The 26,662-nt window shown below is 49.9% G+C and overlaps 1 protein-coding gene across 1 annotated transcript in view; it reads left to right on the top strand.

Moving 5' to 3' along the window:
* Positions 1 to 6,574: 6,574 nt before the first annotated feature.
* Positions 6,575 to 26,662, top strand: part of CTNNBL1 (catenin, beta like 1) — a gene marked incomplete at both ends in the record, with an annotated part of 26,922 nt that continues 6,834 nt past the window's right edge. The window contains 10 exons of the mRNA XM_010079694.1: positions 6,575 to 6,763; positions 9,092 to 9,198; positions 10,332 to 10,471; positions 14,524 to 14,621; positions 16,875 to 16,968; positions 17,810 to 17,901; positions 20,701 to 20,773; positions 21,053 to 21,111; positions 21,798 to 21,946; positions 26,382 to 26,563. Of these exons, the coding sequence (XP_010077996.1) occupies positions 6,575 to 6,763; positions 9,092 to 9,198; positions 10,332 to 10,471; positions 14,524 to 14,621; positions 16,875 to 16,968; positions 17,810 to 17,901; positions 20,701 to 20,773; positions 21,053 to 21,111; positions 21,798 to 21,946; positions 26,382 to 26,563 (1,183 nt within the window). The remainder of the gene's footprint in view (positions 6,764 to 9,091; positions 9,199 to 10,331; positions 10,472 to 14,523; positions 14,622 to 16,874; positions 16,969 to 17,809; positions 17,902 to 20,700; positions 20,774 to 21,052; positions 21,112 to 21,797; positions 21,947 to 26,381; positions 26,564 to 26,662) is intronic.

Genomic DNA, 26,662 nt, shown 5'->3' with positions numbered 1-26,662 from the left:
GGCGTGCGGCTGCGCCGGGGGTGAGGCCTGGGCTCGTTCCTGGCTCTTCTCTCACAAACCCCTTTTGTTGGAGGTGTACCAAGGTCTTTTGCAGAAGTTTTCCTTCCTGTAAAATTTTCCTTTTATCTTGTGTTTCTCTTCTCTCAGCAGGTGGTTGTTGGTTCTTTGTTGTTGGGAGGCCCTGTCCTGAGCAGATGTGGTCAATCCCGTGTTGATTGTCACGGGAGTGGATTTGGGCCAGGGAAGGAGCGCTGGTCCCCAGTGATGGTTTGGTGCTTTTGCTGCGGTTTGTGCATGCGACAGTGTTGGCTTGTGCTTTAGTTCGTAGACAAACTGCAGCAGTGCCTTTCCCCGCCAAATCGCTGGGTGAGAAACGCTCTCTGAGGTGTTACCTCGTGAGTCAATGAGGGTGGGAGTTCTGTGACTGGATCGACTTCGCGGTTCAGAATACGGAATTGCATCAGTCTGGGGCGGATTGTGTGTGTTCTGTTCAGGGGCGAGAAGAGCAGCCTGCTGCCCAAACCTGTTCCTGGAGGGGTTGTCCTGGCTCGGGGCTCCTCTGGCCTCTCACCTGAATGCAGATGGGTCCGATGTCAGCGGGTGAGACGGCGCTTCAGAGCGAGTGTTGGATTTCAGCGTCACTGAACCCACACCTCCAGAATTAGGTGAAAATTGTGAATGCAGGTGAAAGGGGTGGAGGAGCAGGAGGCAGATCAGTAGCTCTGCTTCTGAGAAAATGAGATTCCCTCTGCAAGGGGGCTTCTGGCTGAAAGACAGAAAAGAGCGTTGGAAACAACAGGTTCTGCTGCCTCCCCTCCTGCGCGGGTCAGGCGTCTGCCACAGCGCAGAGACAGGCAAAGCAAGTGCCCTCCTGTGTTGTGTTTAGAAACGTACATTCTTGTCCACTGAACCTATAAAATCCAGGATAATCAGGCTCCTGTCGCGCCTGTGCCGCAGGGAGGATGTTGACGTGTGCCTGGCAGATCAATGAGGTGAGCATTGCTCCAGGCGCTGCCCCCGGGAGGAGCATGGCTGGTGGCTCACGCCACAGCTCCCCACCCGCCCCTGGTTTCTGTCTGTGTTGTGAGGGTGATGAGAGCACAAGGCTGGTGCTGCCCTGCGCTGGGCTGAGGAGCGGGCTGGCTCCCGTCTCCGCGTCCATCCCTGCCGTGGGGGTGGCACCGGCTGTCGGGTGGAGGGCTGGCTGATGGGGGTGTGCGTGCCAGCTGCCCGATTGTCATCTCTGCCTGCCAACGAGCCCGTCTTCTCAGCTTCCCTCGGCACAACCCAAAATAATTGCTTTTCTCATATGTTGTCTGGAATTTCTCTCCTCTGAATACCTCATCTGTGCCCTTGCTTCATCAAGATGATGTTCTCCCTCGGTGCCAGGCTTGGCGGCGAAGATCTCGGGCACTGTGCCACCAGTGCAGCACCAAGTGCCTGTCAGGGTGGGAAGAGGAACCTCTTGCAATGAAAAATACAATTAAACAGCACCTGGCAGTTCATACAGAGCTCAGGAATCCATAAACTTAATGTGTTGCTGCAGAGCAGTTGCAGATGGTCTGAGCTGATGGTTAAATATTGCTGTTCTGCCTGGAGAGGCTGTGCCCAGCGCCTGGGTGGCTGCTCGCCGGTTACAGGGAAAAAGCCAACTCCGGCTCTTTCCAGAGATCTCCTTCACTTGTCTTGGGAGGGAGTAAGGGAGATGGTTTTAATTCCCATTAAATGCCGATTTTGCCACTGTGTGTGATCATTACACATCGCTAGGTTTCAATGGAATGTTAGTGAAATCAAATCACAACAGAAGCCGTAAATAACGGGATGAGGTCCGACTTCGCTGTGCTGGGCGGTCCCCTTGTCGTTTGAATGGGCTGATGCAGTCTGTCTTGGGAGGGAGTAAGGGAGATGGTTTTAATTCCCATTAAATGCCGATTTTGCCACTGTGTGTGATCATTACACATCGCTAGGTTTCAATGGAATGTTAGTGAAATCAAATCACAACAGAAGCCGTAAATAACGGGATGAGGTCCGACTTCGCTGTGCTGGGCGGTCCCCTTGTCGTTTGAATGGGCTGATGCAGTCTGTTGTGGATGGATCTCCGTAGATGGTAATTGTACAGGTAATTTCCCACAAATGTGCGGTTCGATGGCTGCATCCGGTGTCGGAGGAGCTCGGCTCAGCAGGGAGCGGACAACTCTCAGCCTCACTGCCCCGGTGGCTCTTGTCCTGCCCGCAGGTTAAAACAAGGATCTGTCCCAGCTCAGCCCCTGGCCCACAGCGCTCGGCTGGGCTCCGCTCCGGGGAGAACCCGTGTTGGCATGCTGATGAGGTCCCCAGCGGATGTTTAGGTTACTTTTCAGTGTGTGATCTCCGGCCACCCAGCTGCAGGGTGTGTGGGTCAGCTGGGGCAGGTCCCTGCGCGTGTCCTGATGGCCGTGCTCCTCTGGGAGCCTCGGCAGCGAGTCTGGAGAGGAGAGGGGTTCGTTCTCTCCGAAAGCAATGATCTGTATCCGTGTAGATGTCGTTTGCCTCGTTCTGTGTGATTTTGGAGCTGTTGGGGCCCCTGAGCTGGCTGGGCTCTCCTGGTAGCAGTCCTGCCAGTGCAGCGCTCAGATCCTGAGCCCTCCAGATGCAGAGAAAACAATGAAAAGTGAGATTGATAGCAGCCTGGTTTATCACGAGTGTTGGAAACAAAATTAAGTTGTTAGTGAGGATGCCTCTGGAGACCGGGGCTTGCTTTCAGGAGCCCTCGACTGGCGGCTAATACGTTCGTTGCTTTCTGCAGCCGGCTGAGACACGGCCACAGAAGAAGCTGCATCACTTATGAAGATTTATCTCAGATTTCATTAACAAATAATTCCTGAGCTTCACCGTAACAAGGTTACTTACAAAGCAGATGTCTCAGTAATACGAAACTATATTATTGAGGCTTCTCTCAGCCTTCCTGGTGTTTAGAGAAGGCTGGAAGCCATCGGGGGCCTGGGCAATGTGTTCAGGTTCCCTGGGATCGTGACTCTGGGATGGATGCGCAGCCACCGGGCAGGCGGTTGTTCTTCGCACAGGACACTGTGTCCTCGCTGCGCGGGCACTGCGGTTCCTGCTGCTCCGCACGGACGGGGACCAAGGTCCGGCTCCGGGGTGTGTTTCCCGGGGCCTGCGTGCCCGGAGCCTCGCCCAGGGCTGTTCGCAGGTCGGGGTGTGTTGGGTACCATCCACAGTGGGTACAGAGCAAAGCCGGAAGGCAAACAGAAAGACAGTTCTCCCTTTAGCCATCACCAGCTCTTGTTTACTGTACTTTATCAGTGTCAGCTTTTGTATGCCCTTTTGTGTTGGCTGGTTTTTGTGTGGTGTATCAGCGTTAGATTGAAACGAAAACGTCTTTGGAATAAATTACTGTGAATGCACCGCAGTCAACAGGAACGGCATTAAGCTTAACTAACAAAACAATTTAAAAATCTTTTTCTCGTGCGCTTTCTAATGGATTCCATCTTCTTGCTAAATGCACCTTAGCACAACCAAGTAAAACCCCGCATTTCATTTATCAAAGTGTTAACTGTCTCTTCTGCCAGAAAGCCAAACCTCGTGCAGATGCATGTGGAGCTATGAAATTATTTCACTAAGTGTGTTTAGACACAATGTGTGTGTTTGCTTAGCAGAATGCACCGGTCTCAGCGCAACGATGCTCGTGCGTAATTCTCGCTGGTTGGTAACGGTCCTGCAGAAAATTCAATGCAAAGGGAGGGTGAAAGTCAATGAGCAGGCGCTAATGCTGGCCTTAAATCAGTTGTTCGTGACTGTGCATCTCTTGTGAAAGGAGCAGAGACCCAGGTCTTTCCCTTTGCCTTGATTTCTTAGTTCTCCTGGAAAGCTGCAGTATTCTTAGCAAAGTTTTGCATAACATCAATAACGAGAGGAAAAGCCTTAATGCCCGCTTAATAGCGTTTGCCCGGGAATTCAATTGCTGCCTGGTGCCAGTGTTGGCAGCGTTAGTAACTGCACGGCGGGCACTTCCAGAATTTATCATAATGATTTCTGTTATGGGTTATAGAAGATTCCTCCCCCCCAACCATGCAGAAATACCAAAAGGATAAAATAATTGTGATTGAAGCTGGGTGTAAATTCTGGTGCTCGGAGGAAATGGGGCTGGTTCCGTGATGGAGTTTTAATTTGGGTTTGTTCTGGTGATGCACTCCCTTCCCATGGTACATTACTTTGCATCTGACAAACCAGCAGCTCCCTCGGTCCCTCATCACAGCCGTGGCCTCACCGAGGCTTTTGTTCCTTTTTTAACGTTCAGAATGAGAGCAAGGACCGAGGAACATCCAAGGAGAAGGTTTTGCTGTGAATTCCAGGACTTGTGATCTCCCTGCTCTGTCCCCGTGTTTGGCACGCTGCTCTGTCAGAGGGGGTGCAGGATGAACTGGGTGTTCCCGAGGGCTGAGGGGAAGGACACGGGAGGGACAGAGACCCGTGTGCCATTAGGGCACTGAGCGAGAAACGTGTATTTACTGAAGCTGTTGCCTTCGATGGTGCCGTTTCTCCTTTTTTCTCTTTATTTTCTTTGTTGGGTTGCTGGTCGCTTGGGGAGGGTTTGAATTACTGGTTGTTGACAATGACACACTTGTTCCCAGATGGATCCATGTGAAATTATATTTTAATGTACCTAGAAGATGAGTAATAGGCCTCTACTTAAAAAAACCCCTGACATCCCCCGCAAAAAACAACCCACAAAACCCTCCAAGCAAATAAATTTTTCATTTCAAAGGATCTCCGGTTGTGCTGCTGCTTCACGGCTGGTGAATGATGAGCTGAGTAACTGCTTTAAAAGTGCATGGGAGCACTTTAGTGGAGTTCTAAGTCAGGAATTTGCCATCCGTAATGGAAAGAGCAGAGAAGATGTGGGGAGGAAGGAGACAGATAACCGAGCTGGAACGGGTCTAGCTGGGAGCCAGCATCTCCAGCTTTGATTTGTGCTAACGTGTTGTCTGGGAAACTTGATTCTGCATCTTGTGGTGCCGGCTCGTAACGCTGAGACATGGCGTGGTGGCGGCTAGGCTGCCCCCGTTATCGTTAATGTTTCGTGGGCTTTTCGGGGTGTCTTTTTCTGGTTTGTGGTGGTTGGGTTTTTTTTGTTTTGTTTTTTTTTCCATCTCTCCAGTTTTCTCGAGAGCAGAGTTTGCCTTTGAAAGTTATTCCTCTGCATTGAGATAACACAGCGATGCTCTCTGGGTTGCACAGGGAAGCAGCCGTGGCTGGTGGCAGTGTGCGCATCCGGCCTCGCGAGCCTGAAGGATTTGTTGCCCTTGGGGGATAGAAAGTTCCAACCTGCAGGGGAGCTGGCAATTCCCAGCCGATGGCCCTGCTCGTGCGGGGCCTGGCGAGAGGATGGCACTGGCACTGTTCCCTCTGCCTCTGCCTTGCTTGCTTTAAATCAAAATCGAGAAGAGTCCACATCTTGTATTGGTGAAAGCCTGCTGGGACTGGTGTGGGTTTAGACAAAGGGTCCCCAGAGCAGAAGATGAGGTTTGATGAACTAGGCTGGATAGATGTTGGACCTCCCGGGGTTATGAAATCATCTGCCAGGCAACCTGAGCAGCTGATGGGAGGCAGAAATACTTTAATTATTGTTTTCATTGTTCCTAGCACACGGGCTCCTTTTACATAGTAAAGAGTTAAGCTTTGTTTTCCTGTAGTTACAGAGCATGGAGTATTCCTGTTCCAGCTTGGTTGTCCTTAAAAATTGTGAGAGACCAGATTTAACATCCTTGGAGTTTTGAAAGGGAGGGAGTTTTCCCGGCTGTTGCAAAGGCTTTCGTCCCTTTCTGCCTGAATTCAAACATGGGATTAGGATTAATGGACTTTTTCTTGTCCCTGGCTAATTACCTCTAATTTTGACAATTAAATAGAAGATGTGAAATAAAATAATAAGTTGTTCCAAGCCAAGTGTAAAGGTGCAGGCGCTGCTGACTCTGCCCAGCCCCTGTAGAGGTGCGGCAAGCGGCAGCGCTCCTGCCCCACACACCCCTGGTCAGGCTTTGGCTCTGCCTTCTGGTGTCAGCGGGGTTCAGGCAGGACGGGGGAGGTCAGGGTGGGATAGGATGCACACAACAAGTCAATGTGATCTCATAGACTAGGTGGGTAAAAAATTGTCTTCTGCTGGTCTCTGCGTGAGCACGCTGCTCCTCTGTCTGTGAAACGCGAGGTGGTTTCAGCTGCCTGGGCTGGGTCCGGATCCTGCGGGTGGTGGGCTGCACAGCCTCCGAGCCGTTCGGCCACCTCTTCTCTTTGAAATATGAGTCTTTGCCGATGAAAATATTTTCCCGTGAATGATGTTCATAGATCAAACAAGGTAGGATGTTGACACAGCTCTTGGCAGAGCCATTCATCCACCCGTGTGATGTTCCACTTCACTAAATTAATTTCCTTTCCAGTTTTCAGAGTTGTTAAGCATTGTGTAAGCAAATGTTTAAAACAACTTGGAAGAATTTCCTCAGTTTGTCTTGTAATCTTAGTGTTCTGGTTTGCAAGGATCACTAAAGACTTGTATTCATTCACCTTGTTTCTCTGACTTCAGCCTAACAGAGGGACAAAAAGACCCCGTGATGAAGAGGAAGAAGAAATCAAAGCACGTCGGAAACAAGCCAGTGCACGAGAACACAGTCGTCACAGGGAAGAGGAGTCTGTTGCGCTGGAAGAAACCGATGATGAGAAGAAGAAACTTCTTCAGATAATTGAGAGGGACGGAGAAGAGGAAGAGGAAGAAGTAAATCACTAGTGTCTTGTGGTAAAGGGGAGGCAGTGGGACATGAGCAAACACGAAATCACTGCGCTGTGATTTCCCTTTCTTACCGTGTAGGTGGTGAGGCTAAGAGATGATTTTCACGTGCCTCGTAGAGCTGAAGGTTCTGGTTTGACTTTCCTGCCCTGCAGGGTATTCATGAATTTCAAACCGGGCTTCTCAGAGATATCCTCTGAAGCTTTCCAGGAGGGAGAAGGGAAGGCTTTTTTGTTTTGGGCTGGGAATACCTGAATCACCTTTTAAAATATATTTTCAGGAAGCAGTTTCCGTATTCTAACCAGTTTCCTAATCTCATCTGTGCCCCCAGCCGTGCAGCTTCTCCCACTCTCCCCCTCCATAGCTGTGCAGCAGGAGCAAATAAGCAAATGTTCTTCTGCACGAGGAAGGGCTTGGGTCCGAGGAGGGGGGTAACAGCTGTCGAGGGTAAATGATTTCAAGCCTTGGAGACAGAAATCCGATGCAGCATTGGCCTTTCTGCCAAGGGCCAGGGAAAAGATCACTTTATAAACGTGACACATGGATTGTTATAAATCTACAAGAGATTTGCTTCCTGCTGCCTGTGTCCTTTTTGATGAAAAACCGAGTGATATTCGCCACTGCAGAATCATGTAGGTTTGTAAAATATCATTGTCCTTTGTATACAGCATTGGAAGCATTCCTCTCTGAAAGTCTCCCTGGCTTTTTGCTGTTGAGCTGTTGCAGTTGCTGATAGCGGAGGAAGATAATGTGGGATTTCTGCAGCGTTGGAGCTGCGGTGGGGGTGAATGGATGTAGCTGGAAGTCCTCTTAACTGGCTGGAGCCTTGTGGGTTCCTGCAGTGTGCAAGTCAAGTGGAGTTCTCCCATCCAGGCTTTTGAGGGCTGGAAGTCCAAGGTTTCTTTAGAACCAGTGTCTCTTGTTTGTTATCTTGGGACGTGGTTAGTGTAAGCGCCATCAAAACGCGCTTTGTAGCAGTGAATCTGGTGGAAGGAGGCTGATCTGTCGGATACCGTGATACTGAATGCCAGTTAAATACCAGAGACAGAGCAGATCCTGATGCAGATATTGTACTGATATGTGTTAGAGAAAGCAAAGAATCCCATAAAATGCAGGGAAGCCGCGTCTGCATGTGTGACAGTATCTTTGGGGATTTAAATCCCGTTGCAGCAGGAACATGGTTTGGGCTCCGCAGTATTGGTTGCTGGAATGAGATGGTGCTAGGGCAGGCTGGGCTTGAGAACGCAGGAGATCCAAGAGCAGTGGAAGGTTTGGACTGGTGGTGTTATTGTAACGGAGTTGGAAGAAATGGACATTTCCCATCTCATACAAGGTTGCTGCTTAGAGTCACTAACCAAAGAACTTCAACACCAGGAGCAGCTCTTGATTTAATCCTGAGCAGCAGATGGGACAAAACTTTGCTTAAGGTGTGAAGGGGTCTTGGTTTGGTTCTTGTTTTGAGAGCTTCTCTTTAATAGTGATTGTAGCCTAGTCAAGTAGAGGAGAGGGAAGAGGCTACACAAGAAAATCTGTATCATCAATGTTTTAATAAAAAGCAGGGCGTTAAAATCGGGAAACAAGGAAAATAAGAGTTGTGTTTGTAGGTGTCAGGAAGGCAGCTACAGCTGTATTACTGCTGCACAGTAAATGTGTCACACCAGATGACAAACACCTGAGAAGGATTTCAAAAATAAAAAGTACTAAACTAAAATATTGATTTTTTTTTTTTTTTCAGTAGGAAAAGCCTTTAAAATAGAAGTGAAAGCTTATCCAAGTGAGGAAAATACAAAAGAACATAAACTCAGGGCAGTTAAATGGAGATGTACAAAACGAAGCAGCACAATGGAGTTCTGAGAAGCAGCTGCCCATGGGCGTGAGCTGCTTGTGCAAATTTACTGTAATATGGCAGACGCAAAAAGCTTCAATACATGCTGAAAAGAGCAGCTCGAGGAAGATGAGCCATTGCAAAACTGTTTTGGGTTTTGGATTTTCTTTCTTTTAGAAAGTGTGGGGAAGCTCTTCTGGTCCTTTTCCAAAGAACCTTCCCTTGGCAAACCCCTGGTGTATGGAAACCCGACTGATGTGGTTTTGCTCTGGGGGGTTGCTCAGGTGGGGGCTGGAGGAGAGCAATCAACGGGCAGCATTGGCGTGGGGGGTTTTGGCAGCTTTCTGCAGCCAGACTCCAGGGGCTGCGGTTTGTTCCTGAAGGTAGGGGTCCGGCTGCAGCCCCCCCGCCTCACTGTACTCTCTGCGGTTTGGGGGGTGACTGCTCCAACCATACCAAACTCTGTTTTCTGCCCTTCCCGATTTGCTTAGGAGGAACCTTTGGATGAAAGCTCAGTGAAGAAGATGATTCTCACCTTTGAGAAGAGATCTTACAAAAACCAGGAGCTGCGGATCAAGTTTCCCGACAACCCAGAGAAGTATGGTTATGCTCAGCCCCTCTGTTACCCTTCTTTCCTTTGATTTTAGGCTTCAGCCCTAACTCCATTTCTGAAATATACTGATGTTTTCAGTTACATAAGGCTTATGTAACAGCAGTTATTGCCATGTAGTTCTTCTAAATTGTGTTTCAAACTTAGTTAATTAAAAATGGCATTATTGAGACTCTGGTGGTGGCTGGTATATGGCCGGGAGCACGGAGAGAGTAATTAGCAGTGAAGGGAAAAGTTCTAGTTTGTTCAATTCTTGCTGTTGTTAATATTACAGATTGTGAAACTTCAGTACCAGAACTGGAATTTGTGTCGTTTTTATTTTGGGAGCACACAAATTCAATAAGGTTTCGATAGTTTCGGTTTAGGTATCTGGGCAGGTGGAGCCCTGAGGAGCTCTCCCGGCGTCAGTCCCTTGGCAGCTGGCGTCGGAGCGGCACCGGCCGCGCTGCAGCTCTGGTGTGCAGGGGGCTCATGCCGTGCGCTGGTTCTGGGCAGGGGGTATCCTCACTGATAGCAGGTGGTGGGGCTTTGGGGGGGGGCGGTTCAAGGTTGAGATCCTGGATTGGTGAGTTTTGCTTTCCAAATCAAAGGTTTCACGCCGTCGTGTTGTGTGAAGGCGTTGGGCTTACACAGCAGTCAGTGTGGGAAGAAAATAATTTATTATTGTAGAGCTTTCAGATGCTGTGGTGAGCAAAACGTCTGGATGGGCTCTGAAGCCAGACTTTGTGGGTTTTGTTCCACACCTGTGGCTCTAGTGAGGCTCTTTCTCCTTTCATGGAGTTTTGTTATTCACGTTAAATGAATTTCTTCCTATGCTTGAGTGCCATTATTTTCTGTCCAGTTGGCTGTTCTTTCCCTTACCCAGGTTCTTTTTATGGACTTTACTCCAGACTAAGAGGACCCACACACTAATGGGTGGTAGCTAGGGAAGGTGTTCACTCTGGGGAGTTTATTTTATGTACAAGTTGGGATTTTTTCATGTGTAGCTACCAAGAGTTTGGGGTGACAGGGCTTACCTGGTGTCTGCTGGAAGGTGGTGGTCTCTGCTTTGAAAAGGGCTGTGCATTGAACACAACGGGTGGACTTTTTCCCTTTTTACTGACCATTTTGTCTTGCCCCAGGTTCATGGAGTCCGAACTGGATTTAAATGACATCATTCAGGAAATGCACGTGATCGCGACGATGCCAGACCTGTATCACCTGCTGGTGGAGCTGAACGCTGTGCAGTCTCTCCTCGGGCTGCTGGGACACGACAACACGGATATCCTTCAGCTGTTAAAGCAGCTCTCATGTGAGAGGCTTTCTATAGGCTTTTCTGTAATCTCTTATATCCTGCTTTCACAACCTCCCGCATATGTTTTTCTCTTCTTTCCCACCACACTGAGTTGATGTTGTCTTTTTTTTTTTTTCCAAGTGAAAGCCTTCTTTGTTCAAGTAATATTGATTCTGAATTTTTTCAGTGCTGCTATTCTCCTGTCTTGTTTTATGACCCTTTCATCTAGGTTTGAGTGGCTACGTTAGGATGTGAGCAGATGAACGATACAGGAAGAGCTAAAGCAGGGGCTCAGCAGCATACAGCCTTGGACTGTGTGCAGACTTTGTCTGGAACAGCCCCCAGTAAGAATGAAACCAATTTACCCCTCTTTGTTGAGAGCTGAGCTGTCCTGCTTTCAGCTATTTGCCATGGCCTGGCTCACCAGAGTGCTACACCTTAGCGTGTAAAGGTGATAAATTCTTCATGTGGCCGTAGCTTTACTTTGGAGTGCTCGGAGCTGGAGGCTGGGGCTTGCTCCTCTGGTCATGTAAGTACCCAGAGACATCTCCATGCTGGGTTAGTTCCCATGTCACTGAACCCAGCCCCTGTGTGTCCCTGTCTCATGCTCCTCTGGAGATCTGAGGACATCTCGGAGAGAGTTTTCTGTCTATACTGTTACAGATTTTGGTAGTTTTGAAGAAAAACAGTATCCTGGAGGTGCCTTGGTGCTTGGCCGTCAGCTGGTAAATAGAACTATGGCTGGCTTACCATGTGCAGAGCTCAGCCTGCGTTGCTTGTGAAACCTTCCACAGCAGGTTGAGCTGAAGAATTGTGACGTGGTGTGAGAGACGGTGTGTCTGTGTCCTGACAAACATCAGTGAATGCAGGGAGCCGGGAAGCCCAGGGGAAGGGGCACTGGGCTTAACCTTGGAACTACAGCAGGCTTTTCTTTTTGCCTTTTTGTTAGTTTATGACCTTAGGAAAGTCATTTATTCTTCTTTATGTGCAATGAAGCAGATGATACTTACCAGCTTTTCTGAGGTGTTTTGAAATGAATGCACAGTGTTCAAAGGACTGCGAGTGGTAAATGTTGTGGTCCAATGCATGGATCTTGGGGTTTTTTTTAGCCCTTTTCCTTACAGTACTATGTATTAAGAATTCAAAATTCATTCAAAATTAATTCTTTCTAAGTGGGGGCAGTGACCAGAAGATAAAAACAAACAATTATTTTATTGCATACCAGTTTATATGAGAAAGCACTGCTCCCGTGTGTGGGTATTTTGACTGTATTGAGCTGAACCTTGATGTGGTGCGTGCTGGTCCCTGCAAAACAGCAGCCACAGCCTTCCTTATAGGTGGTCTGCAATGGAAACTGCTCTCAGGTAAATGTTTGTTAACAATTTACTGTTGGACAGTGGGAAACACCTACCATGCATAACCAGTTTCGTGGCTACCATAGTTTCATTACTTATTTTTTTGCCAGACACCGCAGGCTTTGTGTACCATGTGCATAGCATCAAAAGCTTATCCTGAGTTTCCCATTCACAGAGAAAATGTAAACTGTGGGGATTTTGATGGGGCCAGCAGAGCTGATTCACAGCCGGAGTGCGCGGGAATGCAGCTTGCTTTGTTCCTTCAGCCATGAAAAGCTGTGTCCTAGGGTCACCGCCGCTGCCAGGGGCTCGTCAGTTTTTCCACTGTGAACTCTTTTTAATTGGTTTGCAACTTGCCTGTCAGTTAGTTTATGGGTAGAAATTTGTCTGTGAATTTCAATTTTGGGAAAAGTGTATTTCTTCTTATAAAACTGCTGAAGTGTTTTCTGCGCCGTGGTGAGCAGCACACAGGCTGCAGCAATGCCTCGTCACGGTGCTGCTGCTGCTTTTGTACAGGAGAGAAACACTGTTCGCGTGAAGCATCTAGACATAGAGCTGAATTGATGCAGCTCAAGTTTTCTAATGACTTTTTGTTGAAACAAATGGAAAAAGATTTTTAAAATGAGTTCTTCAAGGAGAGAACTAAACAAATGGCTCTTCAGATGTGATTTAAATGTGGAGTCTTGAGGGACTAATGCGAGGAGACAAAAGCAATGTCCAGGGGGAGCAGGGGAGCAAATAATCTGCTGAATGATTCATGCAATTTTACACAAAACGTGTGAATGAAAGATGATCACTGACAAGATTTTATTAAAGAAAGACAGGAAAGCTTTAAGTGAGGTTTTGCTTTTCTGTCTCCTGAATTCTGTAGGACAACTGATACTCTCACTGGAAGCCTCAGCAGAAGCTCCCTAGCCTGGAATGTCCTGCGAGAGGAATTCCTCTGGCTGCTGGAGTTCTTTTCTGTGCTCTCTCAGAAAAATCTGTCACGGTTGTGTTTATAGCACCCAGCAGGTAGCAGCAGTCTGCAGTTGGTTCCTCCCTTCACCTTCTCTTCCCTGGGCTGATCAAACCCCCTTCCCTCAGTCTTTCCTCACACGCCATGTGCTAGCCCCCTGCCCATCTCAGCAGTCCTACGCTCTCCCGAGTCCAGTCTGTCAGGGTCTCTCTTACCGGGAGAGCCCACAGTGCACACAGGATTGTACATGTTGCCTCTGAGAGCCAAGCAGCAGGTAGGAATCCCTTTTCCTGACCTGCTGGGTCCGCTCTTGCTGATGCAGTGCAGTCTGTGACGAGCCTTTGTCACTGCGGTGACACGCTGCTGACTCGCCTTCCGCTTGGCCACCAGAACTTCCCGATGCTCTTCTGCAGAGCTTAACCTCTCCAGCCAGCCCCGGCGCACGGGCTTGTTCCCTCCCAGGTACAGGACGTTGTGTCTGTTGAACTTCACGAGTTCCTGCTGGCCCGTTCCTCCGGCTTTTGTTGACTAACAGTTGATTCCTTGTGGAATAAATGTGAGGCGGGTTATTTATCCTCCTTACTGACTCATGCTCCAGCTTACTTTTGAAAATTGTACCCCGGCACCTTTGACTGTGTTTTGTATGAGCCCGAGTGTCTGCCCAGCGAGGAGCAGCCACCCTTCCATACGGTTCCTGACGGCAGCTGGTGGTGGCTCCTGCCCACCACGAACACGTGCAGACAGCTGTGGCTGGGTTAAGGGCTGCTGTAGGGTACAGACAGAGCAGGGGTTACCGATACGCATCGTCTGCGGTGTCCGGACATAGGTTACCCTGGGACTGGGGTGGGCAGCTCTCGCAGCCTGTCCTGGGACTAGAGAAGTCACAACTGAAGCCTTGCTAAGAAAAGATGTATGAAAATGCTGTTCCTGCTGCTGCTGGGGTGTCTGAGCAGCTGCACAGGCAGGAGAGCGGGGAGGCTGGGCGGGTAGCCTGCGCGTTTCAGAGGCTCATCACACACAGAGTTGTTCTGTAGGACATGCCGAAAGCTGTGTCTGCTGCTCTCTGCCCCGGCGGGACCCGGGCAGGATTGATCAGCGTGTCTGGGAGGATAGGAAAGCGGGTCTAATGAGGTGGAATAGGTCTGGCCATACAAGCGAGCTGAGCAGCAGTCAGGGGAGCCGTGTGTTATGCAGCCCGGAGTTAATGAGCGACAATTGGGCTGGCGGAGGCTCGGCTGCTCCTGCGGATCGGCGGCTCGAGGAGCATGCTGGCCTAATTGGGCCGGGCCAGGGGGGAGGTCATGCCTGCCTCCTGCAGCAGCCTGGGTGGGTGCGTGCCGTACTGGGTTAGCAGGGTATCGCCCAGAGCAGAATACCCAAATTGGGTTACTGTGGCTCATTTCTCTTTGCTTCTATTCAGTCTCGACAATGCAAGGTGGTGCCTGGTCATAGCAACTCCAGCAATTGTGGTTTGAAAAATAATAAGTATCATCAAGAAACAGTAGAATTGCCCGATACAGTAAGCGCACAATCACATGTCTTTTTATCATTCCTAATTGTTAGGATTCCCAGGTTTTGGTGCTTAGGAGGACTGTCTGTGGATGCGGTCTGTGTGCTCGTGGCCCTGGTGTGGGTTTGGGTCGGGCCGTGAGCACGCTGGCCCAAAGCCATCTGCTTGTGGTGTTAGGTGTGCCTGCCCCGTGGTGGTTGTCCTTAACGCCTGGCACATGTATCCATAGCAGTGGTGGACTTGCTTCAAGAACTGACGGATATCGATACTCTCCATGAGAGTGAAGAAGGAGCCGAAGTGCTCATCGACGCTCTGGTAAGTGGTGCACTGGGTTATTTTAACGCCTGAACAATGCCTGCCTTACGCAGCACAGCAGTGGCTGCTCTGACCTGCCGCTGTGGTTGGCCATGTGGCCAACACCACGACTGGCCGGCTTGGGAGCCTGCTCTCGTAGCTGCAGTGCTGTGTTGAGGACCACAACGGGGGTTTAATGGAACACCAGAGCTTGGGGAGCGGGTTCTTCTTGCTCATTGTTAGACCGCTCCTCTTTTGGAAGGAACGTGCTCATATTGCAAAATTTGTGTAGGCTGGGAGATTTTTTTCATGCATGGAGGGAGACTTGGACAGTGTCCTAATGAAACAGGAGCTTGATTTGCATTTTTCTTCCTTATTGCGGAAAAGGGTGACCTCCGTTCACCTGTGAAAACCTGAAGTTTGCGGCAGGACTCAGATTGTTATCTGAAGGACAGCGGGGCCATTGTGATCTTTCAGTCTAACCTCTAGCACGGGAGACCAGTCGTCTTCTACCCAGTGACTCTGGTTTCAAACCCAAGAATCTGTGCTTGAACTGGAACCTCTGCTGTTGTAGTGAGGGTACACGTTCTTCTGAACAAGAAGTAAAAGCTTCAGAGTTTTCATGTAACAGAGCTCATGCATTTTAGGGGTGGAGGAGGGTTTAGAGGGAATGATCCTTTTTGGCGTAAAGATTAAACCCCAGAAAATGATCTACGTTTAGTGGAAGATGCTTTGCTTGGTCTTCAGGCTCCCCACGCGGCTGGCTCTCTGGAGTGCCTCCTGGCCTCCCTGTGCTGGACGTCCCTTGTCCCGGCATGGGTGCTCCTCGGCTGCGGGAGGAGGAATGCGGAACCCGCAGGGGCTCTCCAGAGAGCCAGTGCCCAGCAAAACTCGAGATTTACACGTCTCCTACCTTGGCGCCGCTTCTGCTGTTGAGTTGCTGCGAATCGCTGCGGCTGTGTCTTGTTCTGTAACTATTATGTTGAAATTGAAGGACGGAGAATTACGAGTTTTCTTTTGTTTGCTTTGTTGCTGCTCTGTTTTCTCCTAGCATCCTTCTTGTCCAGTCACTATAATGTTACCTTCCAAAGGTTAATGACAGTGGCCCGGAGCCGAGTTCCTGCGGCTGGCTTCTGGGCTGTTCTTAATGACTGTGCCTTCGTGGCGAGATTGCTGGGTGAATGAAGGGGTGGAGAGGAACTGCTGGGGAAGCTGTTTTCTATAAAATGTGCAGAGAGGTAGTAAATCAAGCAAAGTTCTTTCTCTCTTTTCCTTGTCCCCAGCCCACTGTTAATAGCTGAGTTTTAGAGGGTTTATTGTCCTCTTTGAAAGAAACAGGCCAGGCATGTCTTGGGAGAAATGTTTAGATATCTGCTTTTTAGATTACTTCTTTTTTTTTTAAAGAAAGTAGGTGTAATGCTGTAGGGTATCTGTGAAGACTGTCATGCTACCTTCCACAGCAGCCGGTACTTGTATTTTTTCCACGTGTTCACTGGCCCCACAGCTAGTTAACAGCGTTGGAACTGGAAATGTTGTTTTGTTTAACTTTCCAGGCTCGTGTCTGCAACCATGTTAGCCAAAGTCACACTGGACTCTGCCCAGTTGCAGCTTTAAAAGCGTACCTGTTGCGTTAGCTTTTCGATGAGGAGGCTCCACCTGCAGAGGTGGGTTCCTGCTCCTGCCCTTGATTTCTCTGGTTCTGCTGGGTTGCTGAAGCCCCCTTGGTGCATGCATCTGGGCAGGCTTTATACACGGTGTCAGGTGGTGATCGCCTGGCTTTTGGGTTTGACCCTGCAGGTGTGAGCATTGTTCTTCAGCTGTGTGTGCCTGTTCAGGTGGAGGATGTGCAGAAACATGGGCAGAGCAGCTGGAAGTGGAGCTGCTTGCCGAGCTGACAGCCAGCCCGGCCGCGGTGCTCGCGGCGCCTCGCAGCTCAGGGTTCTGAGGGATTATAAATCAATCAGGCTGGTGCAGGAAATAAGACTGTGACAAGGGGCATGTTTTCCTCCAGATGTTTTTCTGTTTAATCTGAAACACAAAAGTTGTTTAATTAATTAGGACAAACATAGTGGCAGATTTGCTTGGTGAGTCCTTCGCTTCCTCTGAGATTTCAGAGCAAGATTGTTCATGTCTCCTGCCCATGTCTGGCAGGATGTTTCCGTAGGGCTTATTGATTTTTATTAGTTATTAACGGCCCTGTTCCTTCTCCTTCATCTTCCTTTTTTCAGTCGTCTGTCTAATGTTTTTGTCTTTCCCGTGACCCTGGTGATGTAGGTGGAGGGGCAGGTCGTGGCCCTCTTGGTGCAGAATTTAGAGCGCCTGGATGAAGGTGTGAAGGAGGAAGCTGACGGTGTCCACAACACGCTGGGTAAGCGGCTGGTGCTCAGCCTCTCGCTTCTTCCTGTATTTTGTACGGGGTGGGGGGTTTCCCTCCCCTTCCTTTCCTCCCGCCCTCCTTTTCCCTGGAGGACCTCGTGCAGCTTCTGTTCGAGCACAGCTTTAGCTCACGGAGAGCCTGGTCCCTTGAGCCGGCGTTTGTCGCGTGGCTGCTGGCGGGGTGTCCCTCCCAGAAGGGAGGTGCTGGTACACGGAGGAAGCTCGGTGTGCTGCGCCAGGAGTGCTCCGCTCCCCGGGTATTTACTAGGTACTTACCCGTGAGCTCTTACTCCGTTATGAGAGCCGTTTATGTCTCAGCAATATAGTTAATTTTCGGGTAGTAAAACATTTGTGTTTTGTGTAAGTACATCGTTACCTCTGTTCCCCAGCCGGCCCAGCACAGGCACCGCTCTGCAGCGTGTTGCCGTTACCAGTGTTCAGACCATCGCTCACTCCTTTCAGTCGTGTGGGACTGCAGTCTCCCAGGGACTGGAAGAATGAGAGAGACTGGAAATGAGACTTTTGGGATTTTTACTGCCACTGTTAGTTTAGCTTTGTGCAGCAAGAATTGCTGCTTGAGCAGAGGGAAGCACCTGGGGCTGCTTCCAGCGGGAGCTGGTGTCACCCTGAGGATGGACTGTGCGGGCAGTGTGGGGACTGAGAGGGTGTCCTAGACCTGAGCTGAAGTCTTGTTCAAAAAAAAAAGTGGTTTTGTGAGCAAGATGTAAGTTGGAGAAGAGCGGAGCAGCCCCAGGAAGGACCTGGCACAGCGGTGTTGGTCCAGACCTGAGCTGAGCTGCAGGCGGGTAACCGGCTGTTCTCTGTCCTTCCAGCGATCGTGGAGAACATGGCCGAGTTCCGACCGGAGATGTGCACGGAGGCTGCGCAGCAGGGCCTCATGCAGTGGCTGCTCAAGAGGCTGAAGGTGAGCTGGTTCTGTTCTCCTCTGGGACACAGCACAGTGAAAACTGGCGAGCTGCTGGTCTGGAAGCTGTGCTGGAGGCGGTGTCTGGCACAGTGTCGATGGCCAGGGCTGGTTGTTGCTGGCTCCTTCCGTTTGCATCGGTATCTTTGTCACAAGTTCTAACGTTTGTGAATACAGTGAGTTCAGAACTGGCCTCAAACTGGGCAGGAGGTGCCGTGTCACTGGCTGTAAACTGGGAAAACTGCAGGAGCTGGTGTGTGTGAGAAGCTCCACGCAATGTGAGCAAGTCCATGGGCAGAAGTTCTCTCATTTCTGGAGTGTTTGCCCAGAAGGGGATCTGTAATGTTGAATTTTCTTGAGTCTTCTTTTACCTGTTTCTGTGTTTCCGTAGAAGGTGTCTTCCTTCTCTCCATGTGGTTCCTGCGGGGGGGATTTCTGCTCCGTGGCTGAGAGCTGTAGGGATGTAAGAGCTGGTCAGTGGGCAGGGGAACTAGCAGAGACCGCTTCATGCCTTTGCTTCTGACATTTCTAACGCTTCTTTCAGTTTCAAGTAGTGTCTTTGGTTAGCTGCTGCTGCTGGCGGCTTTTTCTTTGAACCCATCTAATTGCCTTTTGAATTCAAAATTCCTGTTTGATATAGCATCCTGTGGCCGTGAGCTGCACGATTTAACGCTGTTTTGTGAAAAGGTGCATAAATGCTCCCCGGAAAATACTGTAGGAAAGGGATTGATAGTTCAGCTGTCTTACAGAGCTGGTGAAGGGAATTTTAGCAAACAAACTCTGTCTTTTTCCTAACCCTGTTAGTCAGGGTTAGCACTTCCACACTTCAGTGTCTTTATGGTTAGAAGGGCTCTGAGTCACAGATCTGCTCTGTCAGCGTGCAGATACCCCTCTGTGCCCCTCCTATGCTTGGCAGCAGAAGTAACCTAGAATTTATCACTACAGGTAGTAAAAGGAATGTAATTATGTTGCCTAAAAACAAAAAGTGAAGTTCATTTTATTCCAGGCAGGTGTGTAGTGCTGCCTGCCTTGTAATTGCTGCTGCAGCTGAAGGACTCAGAAAATTGGGAAAGCAAAATAATCACGACCTGGATTCCCCTGCCACAGAAAATGAATGTTAAAAGCCTCGAAACTCGGGGCTGAGGGTGTCTTTCCTTCGCCCTGGCGTGCACGAGCTGTGTCTGTCTGTGGGGAGCTGAGATCAGGCAGTGCTTTTTCCTGCCTGCCTGCTGTCCTGGGGAGCTGCTCCCTGACGAAACCCTTGCCCAGGCGCCTGTGCTGTTGGCAGCGCTGGGTCCTGAATCCCTCGCCCTGGCAGATGTGTTTAGGGTTAAACCAGCATCTGGGCAGAGTGGTGTGCTGCTGAAACACATCTACAGGATAAGTTTTAAGATCAGGGTTCTGCCTAGGTGTCGGTAAGGACATCTGGCACGCAGCACAGAGTGCGCGTTTCTGTTTTCTGACTCCATTTCAGGTTGCATAATTGTATTCCGACTGTCAGAACCGCCTCGAAAGCTCAGATGGAGAGCTTAATAGCTCACTTCTCCCAGCATAGGCAGGGTTTGATGATGTTGTGCACAGCGTTGAGAGAACAGAGCGTTATTTCCTAACACTTGCTGTAGGACAGCGTTGGTACGCAGCCTGCAGAGCTGCCAGCGTCCCCCTCCCTGTCCCCCTCCCGTGCCCCTGGTGCTCAGCACTCTGACGTGGTTGCTATAAATACCCTCATCTCCTGAGCGGCTGGAGACCATTCTGAATGAAAAGCTTTATTTAAAGCCAAGACATTGTGGCAGTTGGGATCTTCCTGCTTTTCCTGTTTCTGTGTTGCGTGGTGCTCGTGTGCTGTGACCTTTTCTTTGGCAGCAGGTCGGGATAATTGGCCCCCGCGTCGCCTGGCGCAGGCAGCTCCACTCAATCACGCTGCAGGTAGTCGTGCATTTGGGGAAAAAATGGGGGGTGACAAATGGTGTGTTTGAAGCCTAGTACTTATTGCTTGCTTTTTATTTCCCCTCTCGAACACTGGAATACAAATAGCTGGTAACTGATGATTTTAAAAATTGTTTTATTTTGTGAATTCCTTCAGTAAGCCAGGTTGCATTATTATCTGATCGCTCGGTGTTCGGGGTGTTTCTGTAGATGGTGCAGCTTTGGCAGCACGCAACAACATTGGGTCCAGTTCAGAATCCCACTTCAGGGTTTTATTTTTTTCCTTCAGATTCAGTGTTTTGGTTTTATTATGGTTTTTTTAAACATATTAGAGTGTGGAGGGAATGTATGAACTGAAAGTTACGTGGCTGCGCAGGCTAAACCCACCTCATGTTCTTCTGACTGTGCCATTGTGATCCTCATACAGAACTCTGGCAATTACTATTTAATGTTCCTGGGAGGTATTCTCTGAAATTCTGTTTTTGGTGACAGGTGCAGACTTTCAGAACGGGGATAAGCCCCATGCGCTTGTATAACATCATGGAAAATTTATCACAGGAAAGAGATGCCGTGTTGCAAACAAGCGGAGACGGTTCTCGGGGGTTTTGAGCCAACTTGGTCAAACCTGTGTGTGTAGGGCAGCGTGGAGGGTCGGAGCGGAGCTCTTACACGTGTGCACGAGCACACACACACACACCCCCCGCTCACACCCCGCCACCCCAGATCTGGGGGTTTATTGCTGTTCTGTCACTGAGGCATACTGCAGAACTGCTGCTGTTGTCTCTTGGTGCCAGCGTTGCTCACAACGTTCAGTGATTTGATTGTCATCTTCAGATCGATGAAACGAGTCTCTTGTTCCTTCTTCACCAACAGGCCAAGATGCCCTTTGATGCCAACAAGCTGTACTGCAGCGAGGTGCTGGCTATTCTCCTCCAGAATAACGACGGTGAGACGTGCCCCTGGTGCCGGTGTCCTGTTAGGGTAGAACCCAGGCTTCTTTCGGGTCACAGCAGTGGTCCTCTGCCCTCGGCGTCCCTTTGCCCGTGCTCTCTGCTGCGCGCGTGCCCCCTCTCACGCGCGTGCGCCCTCTCTTTCTCTGCAGCTTTTGTACTCTGTCAGGCCCTATCGATTTTGTTCGTTGATGTATCAGTGTTAGATGGCTGTAAAATCTGACAGTTAGCTTCATTTTTCTCTCTCTTTTCCCCCTCCCCCCACCTCCGTCTAGACAACAGAGAATTGCTTGGGGAGCTGGACGGGATCGATGTGCTGCTTCAGCAGTTATCCGTGAGTAATTCACCTCCGCCCTCGCCGCTGGCAGGAGCCTCGCAGCCTGGGGGTGAGGAGGTGGAGCAGATTCGGGGCGTAGCGCTGTCCTGGCAGTCTGCGGGTCCTGAGCACAGCCCTGCTTGGTGTTAGTGGGGGCAGAGTCCCTGGATAACTTCCACGGACAGTGGGGTTAGTCCCTGTTTTACCGATGTTCGTGTAGAGGGACACAGAAGTTAAATTCCTTTGTTATAATTACCTGGCAAATTGGAGACAGGCAGGGTTAGAATTTGGCCACCTTCAGCCTTCTCCCCTCCAAGCCCTGTCTGTGTCAAGCCGGGTGACGGGAACGTGTTCTAAGGTCACCCCTATTTCTTGAGGCTGGGTGCTGCAGCGCCGATCCCTCAGGTATGTGTGACACCGAGGAGTTCTGGTAACAAGCTCACCCACATACTTCTGTGAATCGCTCAGTCGGTGAGCTGGCCCTTCCCTCTGGGGACCCGGTGTTGTCCTCAGCTGCCTGTCAGGGACATCGAAAGGGCAGCAGAGCTACAGGAGGGAACGCAGCAGCGACGTGTGATGGCTGCAGCCTTTTGTCTATCAGATGCTGAGGGTCTGCGATGTAAAATGTTCGTGTATGCTCTGCCACAGTGTGGACCCCCCTGGGCCCTCCACTTTGGGGTAATTTTGCTTTCTTTGTCACGCAGGTGTTTAAACGCCACAACCCTGGTACAGCAGAAGAACAGGAAATGATGGAGAACCTGTTTGACTCCCTTTGCTCCTGCCTAATGCTCAGTTCCAACCGCGATCGCTTCCTGAAGGGCGAGGGTCTGCAGCTGATGAATCTGATGCTCAGGTACCCTGATACCCTTGTGATTTTCTCACTGTATTCTGGGTAGATATTTGTATTTTTCCGTTTATAGCGTTTTTGAGTTAGCATATTTGTCTGTCTTCAGTTTCTCTTTTTCCAGCATGTAGCTGGACCTTCTCAGACATGTAAGCTCTGCTCTTTGTCTTTCGCTTTGTTCCCTGAGAACTGGGGTTACTGCAATAGCTGCTGGGAAGCGACGGTGCAGATCTGTGTGGCAGACGCCCAGAGGAGAGGTTGCTATAGGTCAGGCCACTAATCCTCTAAGGATGTAAAAGACCCCTCTGAGGGTAAGAGAGAAGGTTTGGATGGCTCTGGAGAAACCGTTTTTCCTTTTGTTCCCCAGCTTGAGGTTCACTGCTGTGTATCCTGTGAGCTGGTGAATTTTCGTCAATGCTGATACAAAAATTGCTGTTGTGAAATGCACGGAAGCATTTCTTCTTGTGCCGTGCTTTCTCACACAGACTCTCCAGACCTTCTCTGCCCTCTCTTCACGTTTACCTCCCAGCCTGGTACCGAACTGTGTGTTCTGCAGGGCCGGGCTCCCTCTGGGGACGGGGCGCAGCGGGGCTCTGTCTGGCTCTCCCCACCGTGCCGGGCTGCGTGTGGTGCACGCTTAGCAAACGCCAACGAGAAGCGATGTGTTCCTGCGGCGCGTGGCTGGGTAATGCGCAGCAGCGGGGAACTGAATAAATAACCAAGCGTGGATTATTCAAATAGGAACGCTGGGTTTTCTTGAGGCTAATTAAAGAAAAGCTCCAAAACTAAGAAGGAGAGGGAAGCCTCCCTCTGCCGTGAGTACTAAGCTAGCCTTGCAGAACTAATTACTTGGCGTCCTTGTGCCGTGTGGGTGGGACTCAGTGTTGGGATTTTTAATGGCTTTTTCCCTATTTTTGGACTCCACTTACCAGTCTCTGTACCAGGACCCCACCAAACAAAGCAAACTGAGCACTGATGCTGCAAGGTTTTGGTGTTTGTTTGATTTTTACGTATTGTATTATCCAGAAGGTATTCACTGGCTGTTAGTTCTGTTAACCTCTGCTGTCATCGGGAGCTCTCTTGTGTGTGCCTGGAAGCTCGTCCAGGTGCTCAGCTTTTCTTAATGCCGCTTTGGGACCGCAGGCTGGCGCTGTGGACAGGGAGTGAACCTCGGTGGTTGTGATCCGGAGAGCTGCACGGAGCGTTACACTTGTGTATCTTCTCGATGCCTTCACGATAAACAGCAACGAACAGAAATGCTGTTCCGTTGTGATTGACCACCTCGCCCACAAACAGGGCTGAATATTTTTCTCTCCTGTCAGTGTCCTCTGAAGGCTTGGGGGAGAGATCTGTTATTTTTTGGTTTTACTTTGAAGACGGTTAATCATTGTGCCGTGGTCTGTGCAGATGGAAGGACGAACAAGCAGAGTTGGAAGTTTATTGACATGATGGGAGGCGGATAAGCCATGTGAGAATAAAGATATCAGGCTTGAATCTCTGTTCCTGTCGTGGAGAACATAACATTCTGTATCTAACGCTGCCCAGTCCGTCTAGGCAAGTTGTTCTGTTCACAACGGTCAGGCACACAGACCCGCAGAGAGGTACAGCATCTTCCAGCCGAGGATTTAACACTCTCGAGGGATTCCCGCAGACAGGAGTGAAAACAGGACTGCTTGCTTTCATCCCGAGCCTCAAAATGTACGGCCAGCAGCGAAAGGTGCTGTAGTATGGCGTGAACTTCTGCTAGGCTGTGGGGAGACAGCGGCAACACCTGCCAACGAGCACGGTGTGGCGGGCGTGCTTGATGCGCGTGTCTGTAGCAAGCCGTGTCCTGTCCTTGGGCCGGTCCGGTGCTGGGCGGACGCGCCAGTGGCCCCTGGGAGCGGAGCATCCCTGAGCAGGGATGTGGGAGGGGAGCAGAGGGTCTGGGGGAAGGCCAGGTGGAGACGGACGGAGCTGGTGACAGCAGAAACGAAGCAGGAAGTTTTGAGGTAGGATGAGAGCGTGGGTATGTAATTATTTGATTTGCATCTCTGCAGCAATAGAGCGTGTTTATTTTGTGAAGTGTCTTTATCAAAAATAAGATGGTTTATCAAGGTGGTAGCCACCGGTGGCAAGTTTTTAAATGTCACATAGAATTAAAATCAGTTGTGTTTTTTCAGGTCAGGAAGCACTTTTCTGTACACAGTCCCTCAGCCTTGCCTTTGTAACCTCGATGCACTTTACCTTACAAAGCCGAAAGAGAAAAACAAGCGTGTAACGTCAGTTCCCTCGCACACGCTGGCAGGAAGCTTATTGCTTTTGCTGTAAAATTGTGTTAAGGTTTGGAGGAGATGCAGCCACGGGGTTCCCAGGGGACGTGTCAAGATGATTCTCTGTTGCATAGGAAAAATGACGTGTGGCTTTCCCAGCCGTTAACTGATGGCGCGGGTGTGCACCAAGACAATGCAGCAAAGGGAGCTGGGGACGCCTGCTTCACTGGGGCACCGCGGTCTGCTGTTCCGCAGCTCTTCCGCGGCTTTTCTTCACCCTCAGAAAATCATTTGTTCGCGTACAGCAAAAACAAGGTGAAAAAGGACAACTCTGTACAGCTCCCCAAAGTTTGACTATTGCTATTTCAGGGTGTATTTTTTATGATTATTAAAATCCTTTTCTGTTTTCTTGTCCTGCTGTTCCTGATGACCCCACGGAAGCTTACACTGTCTCGTTACTAAAGCTTCTGGTTAATTAAACGGAACACTCTTCCAGGAAAGCCAGTGTTCTGCTTTTGCTGGTATTTTGGAATGTGAGAGATTGTGTTGTGCTAGTGTGGGAAGTCCACAGAATGTTAGCACATCTTCTTTTTGAAATAATAAATGTACCAAAAGAGTTCCCTCAGATGCAGAGGCATTAAAAGCAGGAAAACAATGGTTAGCAAGTAAAGCTGTAATTCCGAGTTCCCTGCGAAGACTGAGGTCACTCTCTGTTTGGCGATACGTGTGCTTGTCTTTGAATTAGTGTTCAGCTAAAAGTTACCTCAATAAGCACAGATGAGACTGAGATAAACTGCCTGCCCTCTGGCAGAATAAATATTTCAAATAAAATCAACTCTAGACAGTCCAGTCAAGCAGCTATTGATCTCTACAAGCCTGAACTTAAACCCAATGAATATTCCAGAGACCAGCTCTGCGCAGCCTTCCTAAATGCTGATCAATATGCAATTACTTCCCCTGAAAACATTTCTTATATTGTCTGGCCTAAGAAGAAGTACTTTATTTTTAGCTCCCTGCGGAGGGAGGGGGGTGCTGAGCCACCCCTGGCACCGCTCCGTGCCCAGGGGCAGAACTCGGTGCTGTGCCGGGTCCCCGCGGTGCTGTCACCATCCGCATCGTGCCCATCGGCAGCGCCGTGGCTGCGCGGGGTGAAGCTTTCTTCTGGGCTGGGGTGTTTGCAGGTGGGTGGGTTTAGTTTGCATGCTGTTGGGGGTTCACAAAGGTCCATCTCTGAAGGGAGGGTGTTTCCACAGCTCTCTGCAGCTTGGCTTTGGGAAGCCCTGGATGAGCAGACACTGCTGCTGGCCGGGTGGCCACCATGGTGTGCTGGTGGCCAGGCTGGTCCTGCGCTGCCGGGTCTGCAGGTCACCGGCGCTGCTGCCTCCGCGGGGAAATAGGGGGGCACTGAGCTGCGGCAGCGCTTTGATCTTCGTAGATCCTTATTCCAGGTCCCCAGTATCCCCGAGCATCTCACAGCAGTGCAGAGCAGCGGCGTTCATTCCTCTGGGTGAATTGTCAATTCCTCTGTTTCTGGTTTGGGAGGTAGGGAGCCTTTGGAGATCGTTTTCAGAGCGCCTGTGTGCTGTTGGTGTGGGTTACCAGCGCCAGTGTTCTGAACTGGCATTAGAACAGAACAGCCCGGAACCTGCCTGCTTCCTTCCAGCCGGGATTTCTGGAGATGGGATTTGCTCTATCCTCCCTGACCACCAAGCTGCACTTACCAACTTACTCCTTTATTAAACCGAATTATTGCTAGATGTAAATCCTGATCTTCTTGGTATGACAGTGTTTGCCGTGTGTGCCCAGCTCCGTCCCCCCTGCCCTCTTGTGCTAGTGTTTGTAAGGTGGCAATGAAATAACTCCTTTAATAGCCAAGACATAAAAAAAAAAAGAAAATAAAAACCATAAAAATATATATAAAATGAAATAAAAAGAAAATAGAAAATAAAAAGTAATAAAAGACATTAAAAGAGAAATAACCAAGAGAATATTTTCAGCCATGGTTTTGAAAAGAGTGTTTGTTGATACAGTGTTCTGGCTTCTCGAAGAAAACCTTGCTCAGAGCCTGTGCTCTGACTCTGCACACTTTCCTTGTCACATTCATTTCCCTGTTCGTGCTGTCTCTTTAAAGTAGAGTGGTCCAAAGCTCCGCATGTCCCTGAAGAGTTTACCTTGCAGCTGTCTTTTCACAGAGAGAAGAAGATTTCCCGCAGCAGCGCCCTGAAGGTCCTGGACCACGCCATGATCGGACCCGAGGGCACGGACAACTGTCACAAGTTTGTGGACATCCTTGGTCTGAGGACCATCTTTCCGCTCTTCATGAAATCACCCAAAAAGATAAAGAAAGTCGGAACAACTGAAAAAGAACATGAAGGTAGGTGTGTTTGCAGATCCTGCCTGCTGTCGGGGAGGAGGCGGATGGCAGGCGGGTGCCTGGGGGGGACCTGCAGGCAGGAGGGGCTGGGGCCCGCAC

Source organism: Pterocles gutturalis, unplaced genomic scaffold (genome assembly GCF_000699245.1).
Source record: "Pterocles gutturalis isolate BGI_N339 unplaced genomic scaffold, ASM69924v1 scaffold18779, whole genome shotgun sequence".
NCBI classification, from domain to species: domain Eukaryota; kingdom Metazoa; phylum Chordata; class Aves; order Pterocliformes; family Pteroclidae; genus Pterocles; species Pterocles gutturalis.
Note: the sequence above shows the minus strand (reverse complement) of the source record. Positions and strands in the feature narration are given on the sequence as shown.